Source organism: Salvelinus fontinalis, chromosome 13 (assembly GCF_029448725.1).
Source record: "Salvelinus fontinalis isolate EN_2023a chromosome 13, ASM2944872v1, whole genome shotgun sequence".
Taxonomy (NCBI): Eukaryota; Metazoa; Chordata; class Actinopteri; order Salmoniformes; family Salmonidae; genus Salvelinus; species Salvelinus fontinalis.
In genome coordinates this window covers 25,985,771-26,005,772 of record NC_074677.1, presented here as the reverse complement: position 1 = coordinate 26,005,772, position 20,002 = coordinate 25,985,771, and the positions used below count along the sequence as shown (strand labels likewise).

Sequence of the window (20,002 nt, the reverse complement as noted above, 5' to 3'; positions counted from 1 at the left end):
TTCTCCGGCTTCCATCCACGTCTCCTAGCTGCCTCCTTAAACCACCGCTCTTGGGCTGTGGCTGCCTCATTCTTCTCACGAGAGCAGCGATGTTCTCCAGTTTGCGCCCAGGGTCCTCTACCAGACAGGATCTCCTCCCAAGTCCAAAAGTCCTTGTTGCTCCGTCGAGCATTCCCATACCGCTTGGTCTCTGTATTTTGGTGGGTGATTCTGTAAGACCTGTCGCTTTCCTCATCCTCAGATGAGGTGAGGAGAGAAGGATCTTCAGACCAATATGCGGAGTCAGGGAAATATGCCATCTTTATTTATAACGAAAACTGATGACACGAAACAAAACACTTTAACAAACTACAAAATAAGAAAACGACGTACACGCAACCTGAACATAAACTTACATGGACAAACGTAAACTCACGAACAGGAACGGACATCGAAACATACGAACAGCCAAACAGCTCCAAAAGTGAATACATCTAACATAACGAAGACATCACAGGAGACAATCACCCACCAACAAACAGTGAGAATGCCCTACCTAAATATGACTCTTGATTAGAGGAAAATGCAAAACACCTGCCTCTAATCAAGAGCCATACCAGGCAAACCGAAACCAACATAGAAACAGATAACATAGACTGCCCACCCAAAACACATGCCCTGACCATAAACACATAAAAACTAACATAAATAGGTCAGGACTGTTACAATTATGGCCTAACAGTTCTATTTATGTTTCATCAGACCAGAGGACATTTCTCCAAAAAGTACCATCTTTGTTCCCATGTGCAGTTGCAAACCGTAGTCTGGCTTTTTTATGGCGGTTTTGGAGCAGTGACTTCTTCCTTGCTGAGCGGCCTTTCAGGTTATGTCGATATAGGACTCATTTTACTGTGGATATAGATACTTTTGTACCTGTTTCCTACAGCATCTTCACAAGGTCCTTTGCTGTTGTTCTGGAATTGATTTGCACTTTTCGCACCAAAGTACGTTCATCTCTAGGAGACAGAACGCGTCTCCTTCCTGAGCGGTATGACGGCTGTGTGGTCCCATGGTGTTTATACTTGCGTACTATTGTTTGTACAGATGAACATGGTACCTTCAGGCGTTTGGAAATTGCTACCAAGGATGAACCAGACTTGTGGAGGTCCACAATTCTTTTTCTTAGGTCTTGGCGGATTTCTTTTGATTTTCGCATGATGTCAATCAAAGAGCCACTGAGTTTGAAGGTAGGCCTTGAAATACATCCACAGGTACACCTCCAGTTGACTCAAATGATGTCAAATTAGTCTGTCAGACGCTTCTAAAACCATGACATCATTTTCTGGAATTTCCCAAGCTGTTTAAAGGCACAGTCAACTTAGTGTATGTAAACTTCTGACATACTGGAATTGTGATACAGTGAATTATAAGTGAAATAATCTGTCTGTAAACAATTGTTGGAAAAATTGCTTGTGTCATGCACAAAGTAGATGTCCTAACTGACTTGTCAAAACTATAGTTTGTTATCAAGACATTTGTGGAGTGGTTGAAAAACGAGATATAATGACTCCAACCTAAGTGTATGTAAACTTATGACTTTAACTGTATTTGTGAGTGATGATTTATATATACTTCTTTTGCCAGAGGTCTCAACTAAATATCCTCTGTGTCTGTGAATTTCAGATGTATCTTTTCACAACTCAGTCAGTCTTCCTCACCACATTCTGTATATTCCTGAGCTTTCTCCATGACACTAAAGAAGCCATGACATTTGCTAAATTCAAGCAGAGCACAATAACACCCCACAAGTTTATATTATGTGTAAAAATACTTTTCCACTCCGAGCTGTGTGTGTTATGCCCTCTCACTGGAGATTTTGGTGTTGTTGCAGTCGTAAATTGTTCCACTGGGCAGACTTTCCTATGTCTGTTTTTTTACACAAGACCTGTACTGAGCAAGTGCGATGTAGCCCATGATGAACAACACAGTACACACCTCAGCCAGGTAAAAATAAATTTGCTACATGACAATAAATAAAATACCAAAAATGTGTAAAAAAAGTTGAACAATTGATGTATATTATTTTGAAAAGTTAAGGCATAGAAAAAGCAATGTTTTGAGTTATGGTTAATGTGTAGGAATGGTAAATGATGTGTTATCTTGTAGTAATGGATTCATTTCACAGTCCTGCAAATCCAGTTAGCTTTGACAAAATAAAAATAAAATCCTTAACCGTTGAAATCATAAGGTGAACTGTGCCATTGTTCACCCCAGTGGATTTGTTATTGTTTTTGTTAAATTGATGAAACAGAGGAGAGAAGCATCCAGCAGAGTGGCTGTTCTAATGCATGTGAAATTATATCAGAGGGGAAAAAACTCTGTTCGTTGTTTGTTGTAAATTGCAAAAGGACGTGGCAGTTTCACCTAATACGGATTCCAGCTTTAAAGTAAATAAGACTCTTGCCTGCTTTTCACTAGCCTGGTCCCAGATGTGTTTGCGGTGTCTTGCCAACTCCTATGGCCATGACAATGACCATAGGAGTGGGCAAGACAGCACAAACAGATCTGGGACCAGGCTACCTTTCCATAACCTGGCCCATGATACTCATCTTAACTCATAAGCAATGCTCGCCATTCAAGGCAGATAATCTATTCAGTTTCACATTTCATCATACCCACTCTCTTTGTTCTGTAAACATTTATAATCTCACTTAAAATGTCATTGAAGAATACAATACAACAATAACATGGGGGGGTTGGGGCTCTCCATGAGTCATACCCCCGGCCTGTGGCCCCACCCTTGAAGTAAAGTTATGTAGGCGGGGCTAGTCGCCTCACGAACACTGGTGTCTGCTCTTACAGTAAAGGGTCATGCCCCCTGTAGCCCCACCCCTCAGAGTAAAGGGTCAATGGTCATGTGGATCTGGTCTCTGTTCCGCCTGCTCCCATTGGAGGAGTGGAGGTAAGGCTCCTCCTTCTGACATAGGACGTGACGCGTCAGGATCTTTCGGAAGGTGTTCCTGAAGTCCTGGATGCGGTAGGCATAGATAACGGGGTTGACGGCTGAGTTGGCATGTGACAGCATGATGGCTATGTACATGACGGGGGCCGGCTTGCACAGGTCCTTGTAGAACAGGGTCAGGCAGTTGAGGATGTGCACGGGCAGCCAGCATAGGGCAAACAGCCCCACAATGATGGACAGAGACTTGGCGGCACGGATCTCGCGTTGCAGGAGCCCGTGATGGTGGCTGTCCCCATTGCTGCTCACTGAGCACTTGAGTTCAATCTGGTGCATCTGCTTGCGGGCCACGGTGAAGATCTTCACATAGATGCCTAGCATGATAAACAGAGGAGGCAGGACGCAGCCGAAGAAGTTGAAGTAGACCATGTAGTGCATGTCCACCACACTCTCAAACAGGCAGGTAAGCTTGCAGCTGCCCAGGAAGTCCCCTGCACTGCCCAGATCGTCCACCAGGGGGGGGATGGTGGTACTGGCATTGTCCCCCAAAGACTTGCCATTCGTCAGGCTGCTGGAGACATTCTGACGGCAGGAAGTCACCTTCAGGTTCCAACCCAGGAATGGGATGAGGCCGATGACGAAAGACAGAATCCATAAGATGGCGATGATTCGTCTGGCCCTCGTACCCGTCACCAGCTCCTTGTACCTGGATAAGAGGATGAGGGAAGACCAAAAATACGCTGGTTAATATCCATGGGGGTTATAAATGGGTCTTATTTTCTTTTCCCTAAAAGTTGTGACTGAGTGCCCTTAACGGCCACAGTGACCCATATCAAGCATTATGGTGCTTATACTGCACATCTATTCATGATTAACATATCGTAATAATGAGTTATTACAGAAAGACAATAGGGCAATAGAGAAGCAAATATGCTGTCCTTAAAGTTCTTCCAACGGAACATTAAATTAGGGCATGTGATAGGAGTAATATATCATTTCCATCTTACTGTCTAAAGCAAGGTACCAAAAACATAACGAGACATCATTCCAACAGACTTCTGGGTGGTTCCACCAATTAGGTGCCTTTTGAGTAGCGTAACTTGGTCAAAAAAATTATAATAATGTTTTCCCATCTCAAGACGTTAAATACCAAAAAGGGTTAACGATTTCATCGTAATTCAGTTATAAATCCCATTGTGACAGGGGGAATAGGGGAATACAAGCTTCACAAAACAATTGAAATTGTGAAAACGTTTCTAGCCCGTCTATCTGTGGGTAACATTGGCGTGTTATGCTCGACCCAAAAAGAAAAGGGCCAGAACCAGCTCACCTGCTTCAACACTAGGATTTGACTATTAGATGTTCAATGTTTCCTTTGAATAATCATTTTTTAAAAGCATAGTTTCACCATATTAAAACGAAAGTTCAGTTCACGTAACAGAGTTGATCTTAAAACAAGGGACAGTTTTTATGAATCACTAAATCATATGAAATAAATAATAATCTTCAGAAATGACTTTGTCAAACCACAAAATATCTAGGGCTTTATAATGATGGTGAAAACTTTGAGAAATGTTGGTGTTAAGTGGGTTAAAATCACAGTGGGTACACAGAGGAACATGTCAAAATGCAGAATGTTTGCTCTTCAGCAAGTCTTATTCATATTAAAAAATCTGATTTATTGAACTTTCCATGTGGTCGACACTAAAGGGCACTACATTTAAAATAACAGGCCTTTAAAATTACATATTTGTGCACAATTTCTACTTCAAATCAAATGTATTTCTATAGCCCTTCGTACATCAGCTGATATCTCAAAGTGCTGTACAGAAACCCAGCCTAAAACCCCAAACAGCAAGCAATGCAGGTGGAGAAGCACGTGTTTACTTAAAATTTAAGACACTCATTTTGTGGAACGACCCTTCTATCGATCGAGGTCTGGGTATGAATGCCATTGGGCTCCATATGCTCTGTTCCAATATCCATAGCATAGGCTACCACTTATTAAGGAATGTGTTGTAAAGGGAATGCATTCTAAGTGGCATGTTAGTATTAATATCTGAACATTACGTAATCTATGATCCAATCAATGTAAGAATTTGCCTAAGAGCAAAAAAGCTGAATCTGCTGCACCGAACAGGAGTATTGCACAAAGAATGAGAATTTGGCAATTTGTGATGTGTTGAGCAAGTAAGAAGTTAAGAATTGACTTATATGTTGGCTAACTGTTACACCACATTTCACTGAGCACATTGACTCAGAGACAGGCATGTGAAAGGAAAACCCGTCAGAGTACAACTCATCACCTCTCTAAGAACAACAGTCTATCTATTCAGTGTTGAACACACAGAAGTTATACAGTGCCTTCGGGAAGTATTCAGACCCACAACACAACAAAGGCTGGTCATGGCTCACATCAACACCATTATCCCAGAAACCCTAGACCCACTCCAATTTGCATACCACCCCAACAGATCCACTGATGATGCAACCTCTATTGCACTCCACACTGTCCTTTCCCATCTGGACAAAAGGAACACCTATGCGAGAATGCTATTCATTGACTACAGCTCAGCGTTCAACACCACAGTGCCCTCAAAGCTCATCATTAAGCTAAGGACCCTGGGACTAAACACCTCCCTCTGCAACTGGATCCTGGACTTCCTAACGGGCCACCCCCAGGAGGTAAGGTTAGGTAACAACACATCTGCCACGCTGATCCTCAACACAGGGGCCCCTCAGGGGTGTGTGTTCAGTCCCCTCCTGTACTCCCTGTTCACTCATGACTACATGGCCAGGCACGACTCCAACATCATCATTAAGTTTGCTGACGACACAACAGTGGTAGGCCTGATCACAGACAACGATGAGACAGCCTATTGGGAGGAGGTCAGAGACCTGGCCATGTGGTGCCAGGATAACAACCTTTCCCTCAACATTATCAAGACAAAGGAGATGATTGTGGATTACAGGAACAAGTGGACAGAGCACGCCCCCATTCTCATCGACGGGGCTGTAGTGGAGCAGGTTGAGAGCTTCAAGTTCCTTGGTGTCAACAACACCAACAAACTATCATAGTTTTAAACACACCAAGACAGTCTTGAAGAGGGCACGACAAAGCCTATTCCGGGTTTCCCGGGTGCCGAAGATGTGGATATTTGGCAGCCCCCCGCACCTCTCTGATTCAGAGATTTCCTAACGGCGGAAGTTCAGCGTTACAGCAGGATTTAAATGTAAAAACAATGTTCCTGCGTTAGTGGAGAATGCATTCACCGTAAACCAGTGGCAAACCATGACTATAGGACCTAGGCCTTCAGAGGAACCAAAAATCTTCCATTACGTTGTATCAAACTCAGAAATCAAAAAAATGACTGAAAACATTGCATCACGTAATGAACCCGACATTGTATATTTTGTAGTCAGACCATTCTAGTTGTAGTGAAGGAGGAGCAATGCTTTTTGGTGACATTATGAATGAATCAAACAGGCCTGTCCGTGCTTCAGGCTGCCGCACACACAGTGACAGTTCAGCATGGACACAACATGACACACAGCATAAAATAATGCAACCAGCAAAACAAAAACACACAGTTTACATAACCTATGGTAGCCTAACACCACTATCACACCCATAGCACCCATAGCAATAACAACAGTGTCACATCAACAGTGACAGGCTCAAGGTGCTGAATGGACAGCGACCGTAGGCTAATACCTGTGCACTCCATGGAGCTGAAGGAGAGACAGGTTTGGTCAAACACATAGACAAGGCTGATAAGACAGGCAACAGCAGTCACACACAGCATCAAATAAGGTTAAATATTAAGCATCCCATTCACTCCAGTAGGCCCCTTGAAATCAGAACAATACAAAAGCACAACCATTTCATTTCCAAAATGAAATTAACAAACCAGCTATTACTTCCCTTTGCAAATATATTTTATCACGTTCATCACACTAACCGGTGATCTGAGGTTTAAATGCAACAATGATTCATAGTCATTATTTTCAAAGAGATGTCTAACAGCAAGCAAGCTGCAACAAAACAGTACCACTCACCAGATGATGATCATTTGGAAAAGAAGTTTGAAAGAAGTTAATCTTGATCATCCTGTATAAAACACAAACTCACTTCCTTGACAACAAACAAGAATTGAGGAAATCTGTCAGAACAAGTTCACAAATAAAAAACATATTTATACCTCATGTAGGGATTTTAAAGAAACGGAAATGAGTTTGAACTCGTGGAAAGATATCAGGGAGGTAATTGGGATAGATGTGGTAAAGAGGTCAATGGAAAGATATCAGGGAGGTAATTGGGATAGATGTGGTAAAGAGGTCAATGGAAAGATATCAGGGAGGTAATTGGGATAGATGTGGTAAAGAGGTCAATGGAAAGATATCAGGGAGGTAATTGGGATAGATGTGGTAAAGAGGTCAATGGAAAGATATCAGGGAGGTAATTGGGATAGATGTGGTAAAGAGGTCAATGGAAAGATATCAGGGAGGTAATTGGGATAGATGTGGTAAAGAGGTCAATGGAAAGATATCAGGGAGGTAATTGGGATAGATGTGGTAAAGAGGTCAATGGAAAGATATCAGGGAGGTAATTGGGATAGATGTGGTAAAGAGGTCAATGGAATTCATACAGTGGGGGAATAGAAGGATGCTGTATTGGCGCACATTCAACAAATCTGATCTAACAAAGCAGATATTTGTCAAGTCCGTCATGATTTATGTGTTGCAACAGGCCCACAATGTGGTTATTGCTGCATAACATGTAGAAGTTGTTCTTTTTCCAGTTTAGAAAAAGTGACTGCTAAATGCTAACTGCCATTCGTATAAGCTTTAAGAATAGCTAGCACACAGAAATCAGTTATGAACTGTAATGCAGTTGATTGGTAACGATGACATGAACATGTGTTGGGATTGACATCCATATAAACATTATACTCTGGTTTTTACCTCAAAATAGTGTGAAATACACATATAAATAATAGCCTAAATGTAGGGTAATTTTGTTTGGGGGAGATTCGGGGTGGAGATGCAGGTGTGAAAATGGTGCAATCTTTTAACTTCATGCTATCTTGGCTGAGCTTCTATTGTCAAGCACTGGGAAACAGATTCCAACATCTCAGAAGAGGTGAGGTCTTTTCGTTTAGTCAGTTGCTTGTAATTACCTGGAAGGCTACAGAGATTAGCCTTGAATCACTATGAGTGACGTGGTGCAGACCAATTTATTGGATGCGTATGAGAGCTTCCCGATGCGCTAGAAGTATGATTGCTCTGACTTCTGCAGAGGCCTGCGTCGCAGTAAATACTGTACGGGCCACTGCAGACTTCAGATTGACCATGCAGAGCCAAGCGTGGGAAAACTACTGCTTGACCCAATGATTGTTTCCCTTTGCCCTCACTAGTGAAATGTCTCGGCCCGTCACTTTTTTAAAACTGTCCCACCCATTGCAAGTCAAAATGTAATTTCTCCTTTGCCAAGATAATCTATCCACCTGGCAGGTGTGGCATTTCAAAAAGCTGATTAAACAGCATGATCATTTACAGGTGCACCAATAAAAGGCCACTCTAAAATGGGCATTTTTGTCACACAACACAATGCCACAGATGTCTCAAGTTTTGAGGGAGCGTGCAAATGGCATGCTGACTGCAGGAATATCCACAAGAGCTGTTGCCAGAGAATTGAATGTTAATTTCTCAACCATAAGCTGCCTACAACGTCATTTTGGCAGTACGTCCAACCGGTCGCACAACCACACACGTGTAACCACGCCAGCTTCTTCACCTGTGGGATCGTCTGAGACCAGCCACCCGGACAGCTGACCAAACTGAGAAGTATTTCTGTCTGCAAAAAAAACTTTTGTGGCAAACAACTCATTCTGATTGGCTGAGCCTAGCTCCCAAGTGAGTGGGCCTGACTCTCAAATGGGTGGGTCTATGCCTTCCCAGGCCCACCCATGGCTGCGCCCCTGCCCAGTCATGTGAAATCCATAGATTAGGGCCCAATTAATTCATTTAAATTGACTGATTTCCTCATATGAACTGTAATTGTTGCATGTTGCATTTATATTTTTGTTAAGTATAATTTTAAAAATAAATCCTTAGGCCTTCTCTGGTTCTACACTGCCAAAAACACTGCATATATCGGCTTCATCAAAAATGACCTTTAAAAGGTGCACTATACTGAAATCGCTCTGCCATTTCGTGGTTGCTAAAACTCACATTTCAAGGTGAATTTGGTTGCATAATTGCAATTTTCATTTTCTATTACGCAATGTGTAACGCTTCAGCGATACAGATTGAACAGAGCCCCAACACTGAGTTCTCAAGTCAAACCATGAAACCATATAGCAAATATACAGTAGATATAGGATAATCAAATCAAAGTTTATTGGTCATGTACACAGTTTAAGCATGAACATTTGTTGTCAGTGCTCATGTGACTTCACTTTGCTCTGATTATAGCATGTAATGCCATTATAGTTGAGTCACTAGCCACGATAATCATGTAAACGATATTTCCGCATGATATTTCCTCTAGGAAGACAAATATCAACGACTATTAGAGTAATCTACATACACTCTGGTAAGGCATATTTCTATACAGACTAATAGTTAAGTGCAATGGAAAAAATTACTTTTTGGTTTTATTCAAAAAGATGAAGTGGTCGTTCTCTGCTGCAAATCTTTTTCCTTCCCTCCTCATGAAACAGCTGCAATTTGCCAGTAAAATGTCATACAAATTAAGTTTCACAGGCAGCAGTAGCTCATTTGACAAGATAACCGTGGCTTTCAATCATTAGCTACAGTATTAGTACTGTAGCCCCTCAGACGCCAAGGCCTCAAAACAGACGACTGGGACTTTAATAATGCAGCAGTAAATTATTCTACCTCTCTCCCTATTTCTCCATTTCCCCATCACTCTCTCCCTCAGTGAAGGATGCTGTGGCTGTGCCCCCAGTGCCATCAATAATCCACAGACAGCCATGACCATGTTTAGGGACCTGAAGTGATGGGCCCTAAGGCTATAGGGTGGACACACACATCACTCCTTCCTCTCTCTTCTTCTCTCATCATCCATACATTTCTCAGTCTCTCTCTCTCTCGTCTTAGTCCTCTAACCTGTAAGTCAAGCCCAGAAAGGTTTGTGTTCCAGACAGTGACTAATATCTGGGGGTGGACAGCTCTCTCACTGTCTCTCTCACTCTCTGTCTCCCTCACATGCTCCCTCTTTCTCTTCCCCTCACACGCCCTCTATTTCTATCTCACTTTCCCTCGGGCCCTCTCTCTATATATTATCTCCCTATCTCTGTCTCGCTCTCTCTGATTGCCTGGTGACATTCCTCACTGTGAGGGCCAGTAAATGAGCTGCTGAGCAGATTAGCTCTGGCATGACGACAGCACGGTGGCATCTCTCTCACTCTCTCTCCCTTTTTTCTGTCCCTCTCTCTCCACACATCCCTTTTATAACCCCATGGTTCCTGGGCTTCCGCCTGGTGCACATTGCAGTCCACAAACCTCTGCCAGGCTAGTACACAGAGTCAATAATCACAAAGCACATCCGCTTAAACATGACAGAGATGTCCACAGTATAGTCTCAAACAAAGATGTCCACAGTATAGTCTCAAACAGAGATGTCCACAGTATAGTCTCAAACAGAGATGTCCACAGTATAGTCTCAAACAGAGATGTCCACAGTAGTCTCAAACAGAGATGTCCACAGTATAGTCTCAAACAGAGATGTCCACAGTATAGCCTCAAACAAAGATGTCCACAGTAGTCTCAAACAGAGATGTCCACAGTAGTCTCAAACAGATGTCCACAGTAGTCTCCAACAGAGATGTCCACAGTATAGCCTCAAGGGGAACAGGTGTTTCTCTTTGACCCAGTGGCAACCTCATGATTCTTCCCCCAAGCCATAAGACTCCTGAACATCTAGTCAAATGGCTAGCCAGACTATTTGCATTAGCCTACACTTTGATTGTGCAAATCAAATATCACTTTGATAATGTAAATATCCTGCCCTCACATGGCATAGCACCAGCAGTTCTTATAGATCGGCTCAAGAGATTTGAGAGTGTGATATCTCTATGTGAGATGTGTGATATTATCTGTAGCCACAGGCCAAACTAGTACAGTCATACCAGGATTTAGAGGCTTGGATTCATGGCGATGAGGTGCCACACCTTGTGAACACAAGTGGGCACATTCTGCTGTCACTATAGATGAGAGTAGGCCTAACAATACGACTCTCAGGTGGAATCTGGTCTGGTGAATGGAATTATCATCAACACTTTAACGCAACCCAGAGCCATAGAGTCAATGTATTGCTTGGATGGAAACTATGAATAATGCTGGTGTGCATGAGGCTTGGCTTTATGGTTTTGTACAAACATGTATGAATTTCCTTCAATGTGTTGCAGAATTGTGATAGATAAAGGTGGTGAGGAGTGGTTTCTTTTTACTATTTACACTCTTTGTTGTTGTATTTACATCATATATCTATCTATCTGTTATGTGTGATGACATTAATGTAGTAAGAAAGACCTGTTGCCTGAAACAACTGCAAAAGCCAAAATGACAAACTTTAGTGAGACAGCCTGACAGTGTTTGGGGCTCAATAGTGGCAAGTCCACACACTTAGTTTGGCAATACCATCCTTCTGAAAAAAGCCTCTAAAAAAACAGTTTAGTCTCATTAGCAGAGGAAAGCAGCTTTAAGGACACAACACTGGTTCTTTCTGAGCAGAGAAAACCATGTAGGACCTGTGAACATGAACTGAAGAGACAGCTAGGTGAAGAAGGCCCTGGCAGGTTTGTTAACTCTTGGAACATGGATAGCCAGAGGTTATGCTATTGGATCTTTCCCTTCAAACAGTATGGTGTGGGTGGAAGAAAATACATAAATAGTTTGATGTCTCTTTCTGGGAAACATGAAAAGGAAACAAAGGCCCTAAAATGGGTGTGTATTAGTGTTGTCAGAGGGTGTAGAACAGAGCTCCATCTCTCATGGTTTGAAGCATTTGAGTCTGCCTTTTCACTTCCACCAGAGCCAGCTGTGAAAACACTGATCTGAGGGAACCACAGTCCCACAAGACTAAGGCCCAAACACACACACAGTCACACACATAAACTAAAGAAAATGGCTAGAGTAGAGTAATTTGAGCTGACCATATACCTTTCTCATTACCACGTGTGTGATGTGGGTCTGGGATAAAGCGGAAAACCATAAAAAAGGATGTTTAAATCCGTCTGGATTTCTAAAAAGAAATGTTGTTATGAGACTATATAATGCATTTGCTGGCATTGAGCAGCAACCTTTCTGTATATGATGAGATTAGAGGTCGACCGATTATGATTTTTCAACGCCGATACCGATTGGAGCACAAAAAAAAAAAAAAAAAAGTTTTTCTATTTATATTGTAATAATGACAATTACAACAACACTGAATTAACACTTATTTTAACTTAATATAATACATCAATAAAATCAATTTAGCCTCAAATAAATAATGAAACGTTGAAATGTTCAATTTGGTTTAAATAATGCAAAAAAAAAGTGTTGGAGAAGAAAGTAAAATTGCAATATGTGCCATGTAAGAAAGCTAACGTTTAAGTTCCTTGCTCAGAACATGATAACATATGTAAGCTGGTGGTTCCTTTTAACATGAGTCTTCAATATTTCCAGGTAATAAGTTTTAGGTTGTAGTTATTATAGGAATCATAGGACTATTTCTCTCTATACGATTTGTATTTCATATACCTTTGACTATTGGATGTTCTTATAGGCACTTTAGTATTGCCAGTGTAACAGTATAGCTTCCGTCCCTCTCCTCGCTCCTACCTGGGCTCGAACCAGGAACACATCGACAACAGCCACCCTCGAAGCAGCGTTACCCATGCAGAGCAAGGGGAACAACTACTCCAAGTCTCAGAGCGAGTGACGTTTGAAATGCTATTAGCGCGCACCCCACTAACTAGCTAGCCATTTCACATCGGTTACACCAGCTTAATTTCGGGAGTTGATAGGCTTGAAGTCATAAACAGCGCAATGCTTGAAGCATTGCGAAGAGCTGCTGGCAGATGCACGAAAGTGCTGTTTGAATGAATGCTTACGAGCCTGCTGGTGCCTACCATCGCTCAGTCAGACTGCTCTATCAAATATCAAATCATAGACTTAATTATAACATAATAACACAGAAATACAAGTATTTGGTCATTAAAATGGTCGAATCCGTAAACTATCATTTCAAAAACAAAACGTTTATTCTTTCAGTGAAATACGGAACCGTTCCGTATTTTATCTAACGGATGGCATCCCTAAGTCTAAATATTGCTATTACATTGTACAACCTTCAATGAAGAGAAGTGACAATTTCCCTAGTTAGAAGAAATATATGTTAGCATATATTAACTAAATATGCAGGTTTAAAAATATATACTTGTGTATTGATTTTAAAGAAAGGCATTGATGTTTATGGTTAGGTACATTGGTGCAACGACAGTGCTTTTTTTGCAAATTCGCTTGTTAAATCATCACCCGTTTGTCGAAGTAGGCTGTGATTTAATGAGAAATTAACTGGCACCGCATCGATTATATGTAACGCAGGACACGCTAGATAAACTAGTAATACCATCAACCATGTGTAGTTAACTAGTGATTATGTTAAGATTGATTGTTTTTTTACAAGATAAGTTTAATGCTAGCTAGCAACTTACCTTGACTTCTTGCTGCCCTCACGTAACAGGTAGTCAGCCTGCCACGCAGGCTCCTCGTGGAGTGCAATGTAAGGCAGGTGGTTAGAGCGTTGGACTAGTAACCGGAAGGTTGCAAAAATGAATCCCCGAGCTGACAAGGTAAAAATCTGTCGTTCTGCCCCTGAACAAGGCAGTTAACCCACCGTTCCTAGGCCGTCATTGAAAATAAGAATGTGTTCTTAACTGACTTGCCTAGTTAAATAAAGGTGTAAAAAAATGAAATATCGTCAAATCGGTTTCCAAAAATACCGATTACTGATTGTTATGAAAACTCGAAATCGGCTCTAATTAAAATCGGCCATTCCGATTAATCGGTCGACCTCTAGATGAGATGTCATTTTATTAACACCCCCTGAGGAATAGTCTGTCTGACTCTTCACCCATGAAGAGAATAATGGGAATTACATACTGGGAAGGGTAAAGAAAATTTGACTGATTGAGGACATTCTTGGGAAATATCCGTAAATGGAAAAGCAGCAGTTTGCCTTAAAGGGCAGGTTGCACGATATATTTCCACAAATCTAACAACGTAGATTGATGATATTCATTGAAACGGTCTTTATGCAAAAGTTTATAAAATAAACACATTTTACACTTCTATTTTCACAATTTAAATTACATTTATCAAAATGAATTTACCAACAATAAATTGTGGCTTTGTCATCAAGAAATTAACAGCCTGGTGGTGGCTGCAGTGCACTGCTAACTGTTTGATCGAAATGCAAGAAGATGGGTAGAATGTCGGACCGATTCGGGCAGACTGGGTCAGGAAATCACCAAGCGCTTCAGTCATATGCGGGTCCTACTTTGTACCAAATGATTACGATGACTACCAACAGTGGAGTCACCATGAATCTGAGGCTAAAAACAGGTTCTGTGCACTGACCACCAATGTTACAGTCCGTCAGTGGGTGGATTTGGTGATGGAGTTGAATTGGGTAAATTGGTACTAAAGTGCCCAAAGAGTTTTGTCATGTTATATTGCTAGTAGATGGTAAAAAACAAAAGATAGTCAGCTATATAAGTGTACCGGGCTATACAAAACGAACTGGCCCACTTGCACCACACATATCTAGCATGGTGTTTGGGGATGGAATAATCTAGCTAGCTAGCAAGTAAACTACAACAACTCCATCAACAGAATACTGCACGCTTTGCAGAAATTAATGGTCAAATACTGATTCATGTCATTGTTTATTTCAAGGTATGTCTTTATTTTTGCTGAACTGCCTGATCTTTATTGGCCGATATAACTTGCAGGATATCATGGTTGCTAATGTTTGTGTTTGCCATTATACCTCGATTTAGGTTGGCTTCCGAGTGCCAAAAACAATAGGAGGACTAGGTATATGATGTGGGTCTTATGTGGACAGTGGCTTCACTCCTGCTCTGTAGTGCTCCTCTTTACGTCACTTTTCCCAACGCTTTTCCAGCATGACTTCGGTCAAATTTGGATAGAATAGAAATAGAAATGTAAAGTGATATGTCGTACTGGGACTTGTAGTTGGAAGGATGAAACAAATCATAATGTTTATCAGCAACCTAAACGTAATAAAATACTGAAAGGTAAACTTTTTCCTGGTAAATGTAATAAGTTATTACATTAAATCGGTGGTTATTACATTAACTGGTGAGTAACATCTTTTCATATATAATAACGTCAATCAATCATGTAATAACATACCAAAATAAAATGTAGTACTTCAGTCAATTTTTTTGATGCACATACCACCACCCACTGCCAATTACAACACAAACAAACTCATGCACATCATACAGGAATACTCATACATAGAGACTCTACAAGCCCACAAAATGTAAACACACACACACACACACACACACACGCACGCACGCACACACGTAATCTCCAATAGCCCCCTGCAAACAATAATGAGGACTCCCCACATTGTGTCATGTTCCCCTGGAGGTTTTGTCTAGTTCCCGGTTGGTTGGGGATGTCACCCCCCCTCAGAAAAAAGTATTGTACTTAGGGCACACAGACCCTAGTTTCATTACACCTCGCCCCTTGTTACTGTTGCCAAGCCCGTCAAGAACATCCTGGGGAACTTCAGGGAACCATGACACAATGTCGCAAGAACGTCCTGAAAATGTCCTCAGTGAGGTCCCGGGACCAACTAGGAACTAGACAAAACCCCCAGGGGATCATGACACAACGTCCCAAGAGTGTCCTAAAAACATCCCTGGGGACAAAGGTTCATGAGGTGGTCACCTGGAATGCATTTCAATTAACAGGTGTGCCTTGTTAAAAGTGAATTTGTTAATGCGTTTCAGCCAATCAGTTGTGTTGTGACAAGGTAGGGGTGGTATACAGAAGATAGCCCTATTTGGTAAAAGACCAAGTCCATATTATGGCAAGAACAGCTCAAATAAGCAAAGAGACACTCCATGGCTCTCATGAGGATCGCCATAGGAAAGGAAGACCCAGAGTTACCTCTGCTGCAGAGGATAAGTTCATTATAGTTACCAGCCTCAGAAATTGCAGCCCAAATAAATGCTTCACAGACTTCAAGTAACAGACACATCAACTGTGACTGTGTGAATCAGGTCTTTATGGTAGAATTGCTGCAAATAAACCACTCCTACAGGACACCAATAATAAGAAGAGACTTGCTTGGGCCAAGAAACACGCGCAATGGACATTAGACCGGTGGAAATTTGTCCTTTAGTCTGGAGTCCAAATTGGAGATTTTTGGTTCCAACCGCCGTGTCTTTGTGAGTAGTGTGGGTGAACGGGTGAAACGATGATCTCCGCATGTGTATTTCCAACAGTGAAGCATGGAGGAGGAGGTGTGATGGTGCTTTGCTGGTGACACTGTCTGTGGTTTATTTCGAATTCAAGGCACGCTCAACCAGCATGGCTATCACAGCATTCTGCAGCGATAAGCCATCCCATCTGGTTTGTGCTTAATGGGACTATAATTTGTTTTTCAACAGTACAATGACCCAGGACAATGACCCAACACACCTCCAGGCTGTGTAAGGGCTATTTTACCAAGAAGGAGAGTGATGGAGTGCCGCATCAGATGACCTGGCCTCCACAATCCCCCAACATCAACCAAATTGAGATGGTTTGGGATGAGTCGGACTGCAGAATGAAGGAAAAGCAGCCAACAAGTGCTCAGCATATGTGGGAACTCCTTCAAGACAGTTGGAAAAGCATTCCAGGTGAAGCTGGTTGGGAGAATGCCAAGAGTGTGCAAAGATGTCATCAAGGCAAAGGGTGGCTACTAAGAATCTCAAATATAAAATATATTTTGATTTGTTTAACACTTTTTTGGCTACCTCATGATTCCATAATTGTTATTTCATAGTTTTGATGTCTTCAGTATTATTCTACAACGTAGAAAATAGTTTAAAAAAAACAAGAACCCTTGAATGAATAGGTGTCCTAAAACTTTTGACCGGTAGTGTACCTATTCAGGTCACAGCACCAATGGGACAGACTGGTGTCTTACCTAGGTCTCCTGCAGGCCACAATACTTTTACCCTGCTAAGTTTAAACGTAGGCATTAGAGCAGGGAACTTACACAAATATTTAGGTCTCAGACAAGTTTAATTACACCTACGTCACATTTCAGGTGCTATCCCCTACTGCCTTGGTGGCATGTGTAAGGCACTTTGTCCCCTGCTACAAGGTAAAGGCTGACCCTGTTCTGTCTTTGGTGGGTACGGTAACAACTAAAATACATGTTTCCATTATACAATAGACTTTTATTTTTAGATAAAATGTTTCCTGAATGTGTGTGTGTTATTTTGTTCCTGTGAGTGTCTGTGCATGTGTTTGTAATGGTATGTACGTGCAGATATATACCAGTACACCAAAGGGGTATACATATGCATTGATAAAATCTTTATGAAATCATTCATAACCCCTTCATGAATGTTGCAGTATCATTCACCCTAACTTTCATAACACATTAAACGTCAATTATATGTAATTTTCAAAACAAAAGTCCTGTTTTCATTACAGTATTATAAGTTATTTTATATTAGAAATACCTGGTTAAATTGAGCTTGATGGTTGCTGGTGTTACTGACTGGTTTAGTTCTGCGCAGCACAAGACTTTGATAGCCTCTGTTGAGCTGAAGCCAAGGTGGGAGCTTGTGGAGCTAATGCAAGTCTTCAGGTTTCAGGCTAGTTTTTATTTTTCCTTTATTTAACTAGGCAAGTCAGTTAACCTCTCTTGGGTACGTGAGACGTTAGCGTCCCACCTCTTCAACAGCCAGTGAAACTGCTGGGCGCCAAATTCAAATACAGAAATACTTATTATAAAAATTCAGAAAACAAAACATATTTTACATAGGTTTAAAGATTAACATCTTGTGAATCCAACCACGGTGTCAGATTTAAAAAATGCTTTACGGCGAAAGCATACCTTACGATTATTTGAGAACATAGCCCAGCAGACAAATCATTACAAACAGTAACCAGCCAAGTAGAAGAGTTACACAAGTCAGAAATAGAGATAAAATTAATCCCTTACCTTTGATGATCTTCATATGGTTGTACTCAGCAGACATTAATTTACTCAATAAACGTTCCTTTTGTTCGATAAAGTCTCTTTATATCCAAAAACCTCAGTTTTGTTTGCGCGTTTTCTTCAGTAATCCACAGGCTCAAACGCAGTCAAAAAATCCAAATTGTATCCGTAAAGTTCATAGAAACATGTCAAACGATGTTAATATTCAATCCTCAGTTTGTTTTTGGCCTAAAAAAAAAAATCGATAATATATTTCAACCGGACAATAACGTTGTCAATATAAAAGGTAAACAAGAAAGGCACTCTCTCAGTGGCGCGCATGAAAAAGCTCTGACACTTTAGGGTCCACTCATTCAGACTGCTCTTACTTCCTCATTTTTTCAGAATACAAGCCTGAAACAATTTCTAAAGACTGTTGACATCTAGTGGAAGGCATAGGAACTGCAATTTGAGTCCTAAGTCAATGGATACTGTAATGGCATTGAATAGAAAACTACAAATCCAAAAACAACTTCCCGAATGGATTTTTCTCAGGTTTTCGCCTGCCAAATCAGTTCTGTTATACTCACAGACACTATTTTAACAGTGTTTTCCAAATCTACCAGTTATATGCATATCATATCTTCTGGGCCCGAGAAACAGGCAGTTTAATTTGGTCATGCTTTTCATCCAAAATTTCGAATGTTGCCCCCTACCCTAGAGAAGTTTTAAGAACAAGTTCTTATTTTCAATTACGGCCTAGGAACAGTGGGTTAACTGCCTTGTTCAGGTCAGGGGCAGGAGGGCAGATATTTACCTTGTCAGCTCAGGAATTCGATCTTGCAACCTTTCGGTTACTAGTCCAACGCTCTAACCACTAGGCTACCTGCCGCCCCACGTTGAGTTCACTCAACATGTTAAAATGACACCAATTGCCCTGGTGCCTTCTAGATCTGCCATCCAGATATGCCATCCAGATCTGCCATCCAGATTTGAAATCGTTCAAATACTTTGAGCGTTTGCTTGATCTTGCCAGAGTGATGGGTTTTGCACTTTGGGACTATTCCACGTCCATCAAAATAAGGGAAATAATACATGAAGACATTGATTTTGGTATGTTAGTACATGATCGGTTGAAGTTATGTTATTCATCAAAACAGTTGCTACTGACCTAATAACGTAATACCCACCGGATAACGTAAAAATAAGCTTGGTTAATAACAATCAAGTAAAGTGTTACCCAAATATGTGTGTGTGTGTGTGTGTGCGCTTGTGTGTACATTTCAATGTGTGCTTGTGAGTGTCTCTATGTAACGTATGAGTATTCTTGTATGATGTGCATGAGTTTGTCTGTGATGTGATTGGCAGTGGGGGTGGTATGTGCATCAAATTGAGGGAAGTAGTACATAAAAACATAGATTTTTGAATGTTATTGAAGTTATTACATTATTCATAAAAAATTTGTTACTCACCGGTTAATGTAATAATTTTTACATTTAGGGGGAAAAGTTATTACGTTTACCGTTAAACATTTTATTACGCTTACCGGCAAGTTATTACATTTAATGGATTCATTTAAAAAATCTAAAGTTATTACAAATAGAAAAGTTATTACATTTACCGTTGTTAGAGTGTTTCTTACATAATTTGATAACAAGTGGAGTTCTTAAAGTCTATGAATCTATGCGGTTTGATTCTGCAAAACTGGCCTCCTCTGTGTCCTCACTGTTACTTTAGGTGGCCACATACAGGTGATCACGTCTAGTTAGGGCCTTTAGTTTTCCTCCTGGCTGCAGGACCAATTAGGCCTG

The 20,002-nt window shown here is 41.1% G+C and overlaps 1 protein-coding gene across 1 annotated transcript in view; it reads right to left on the bottom strand.

The window, feature by feature from the left end:
• Positions 1-282: 282 nt before the first annotated feature.
• adora2b (adenosine A2b receptor) overlaps positions 283-20,002 on the bottom strand; it is a 30,707-nt gene continuing 10,987 nt past the window's right edge. Inside the window, exon 3 of the mRNA XM_055942176.1 lies at positions 283-3,644. Within this exon, the coding sequence (XP_055798151.1) occupies positions 2,873-3,644 (772 nt within the window). The 3' untranslated portion in view covers positions 283-2,872. The remainder of the gene's footprint in view (positions 3,645-20,002) is intronic.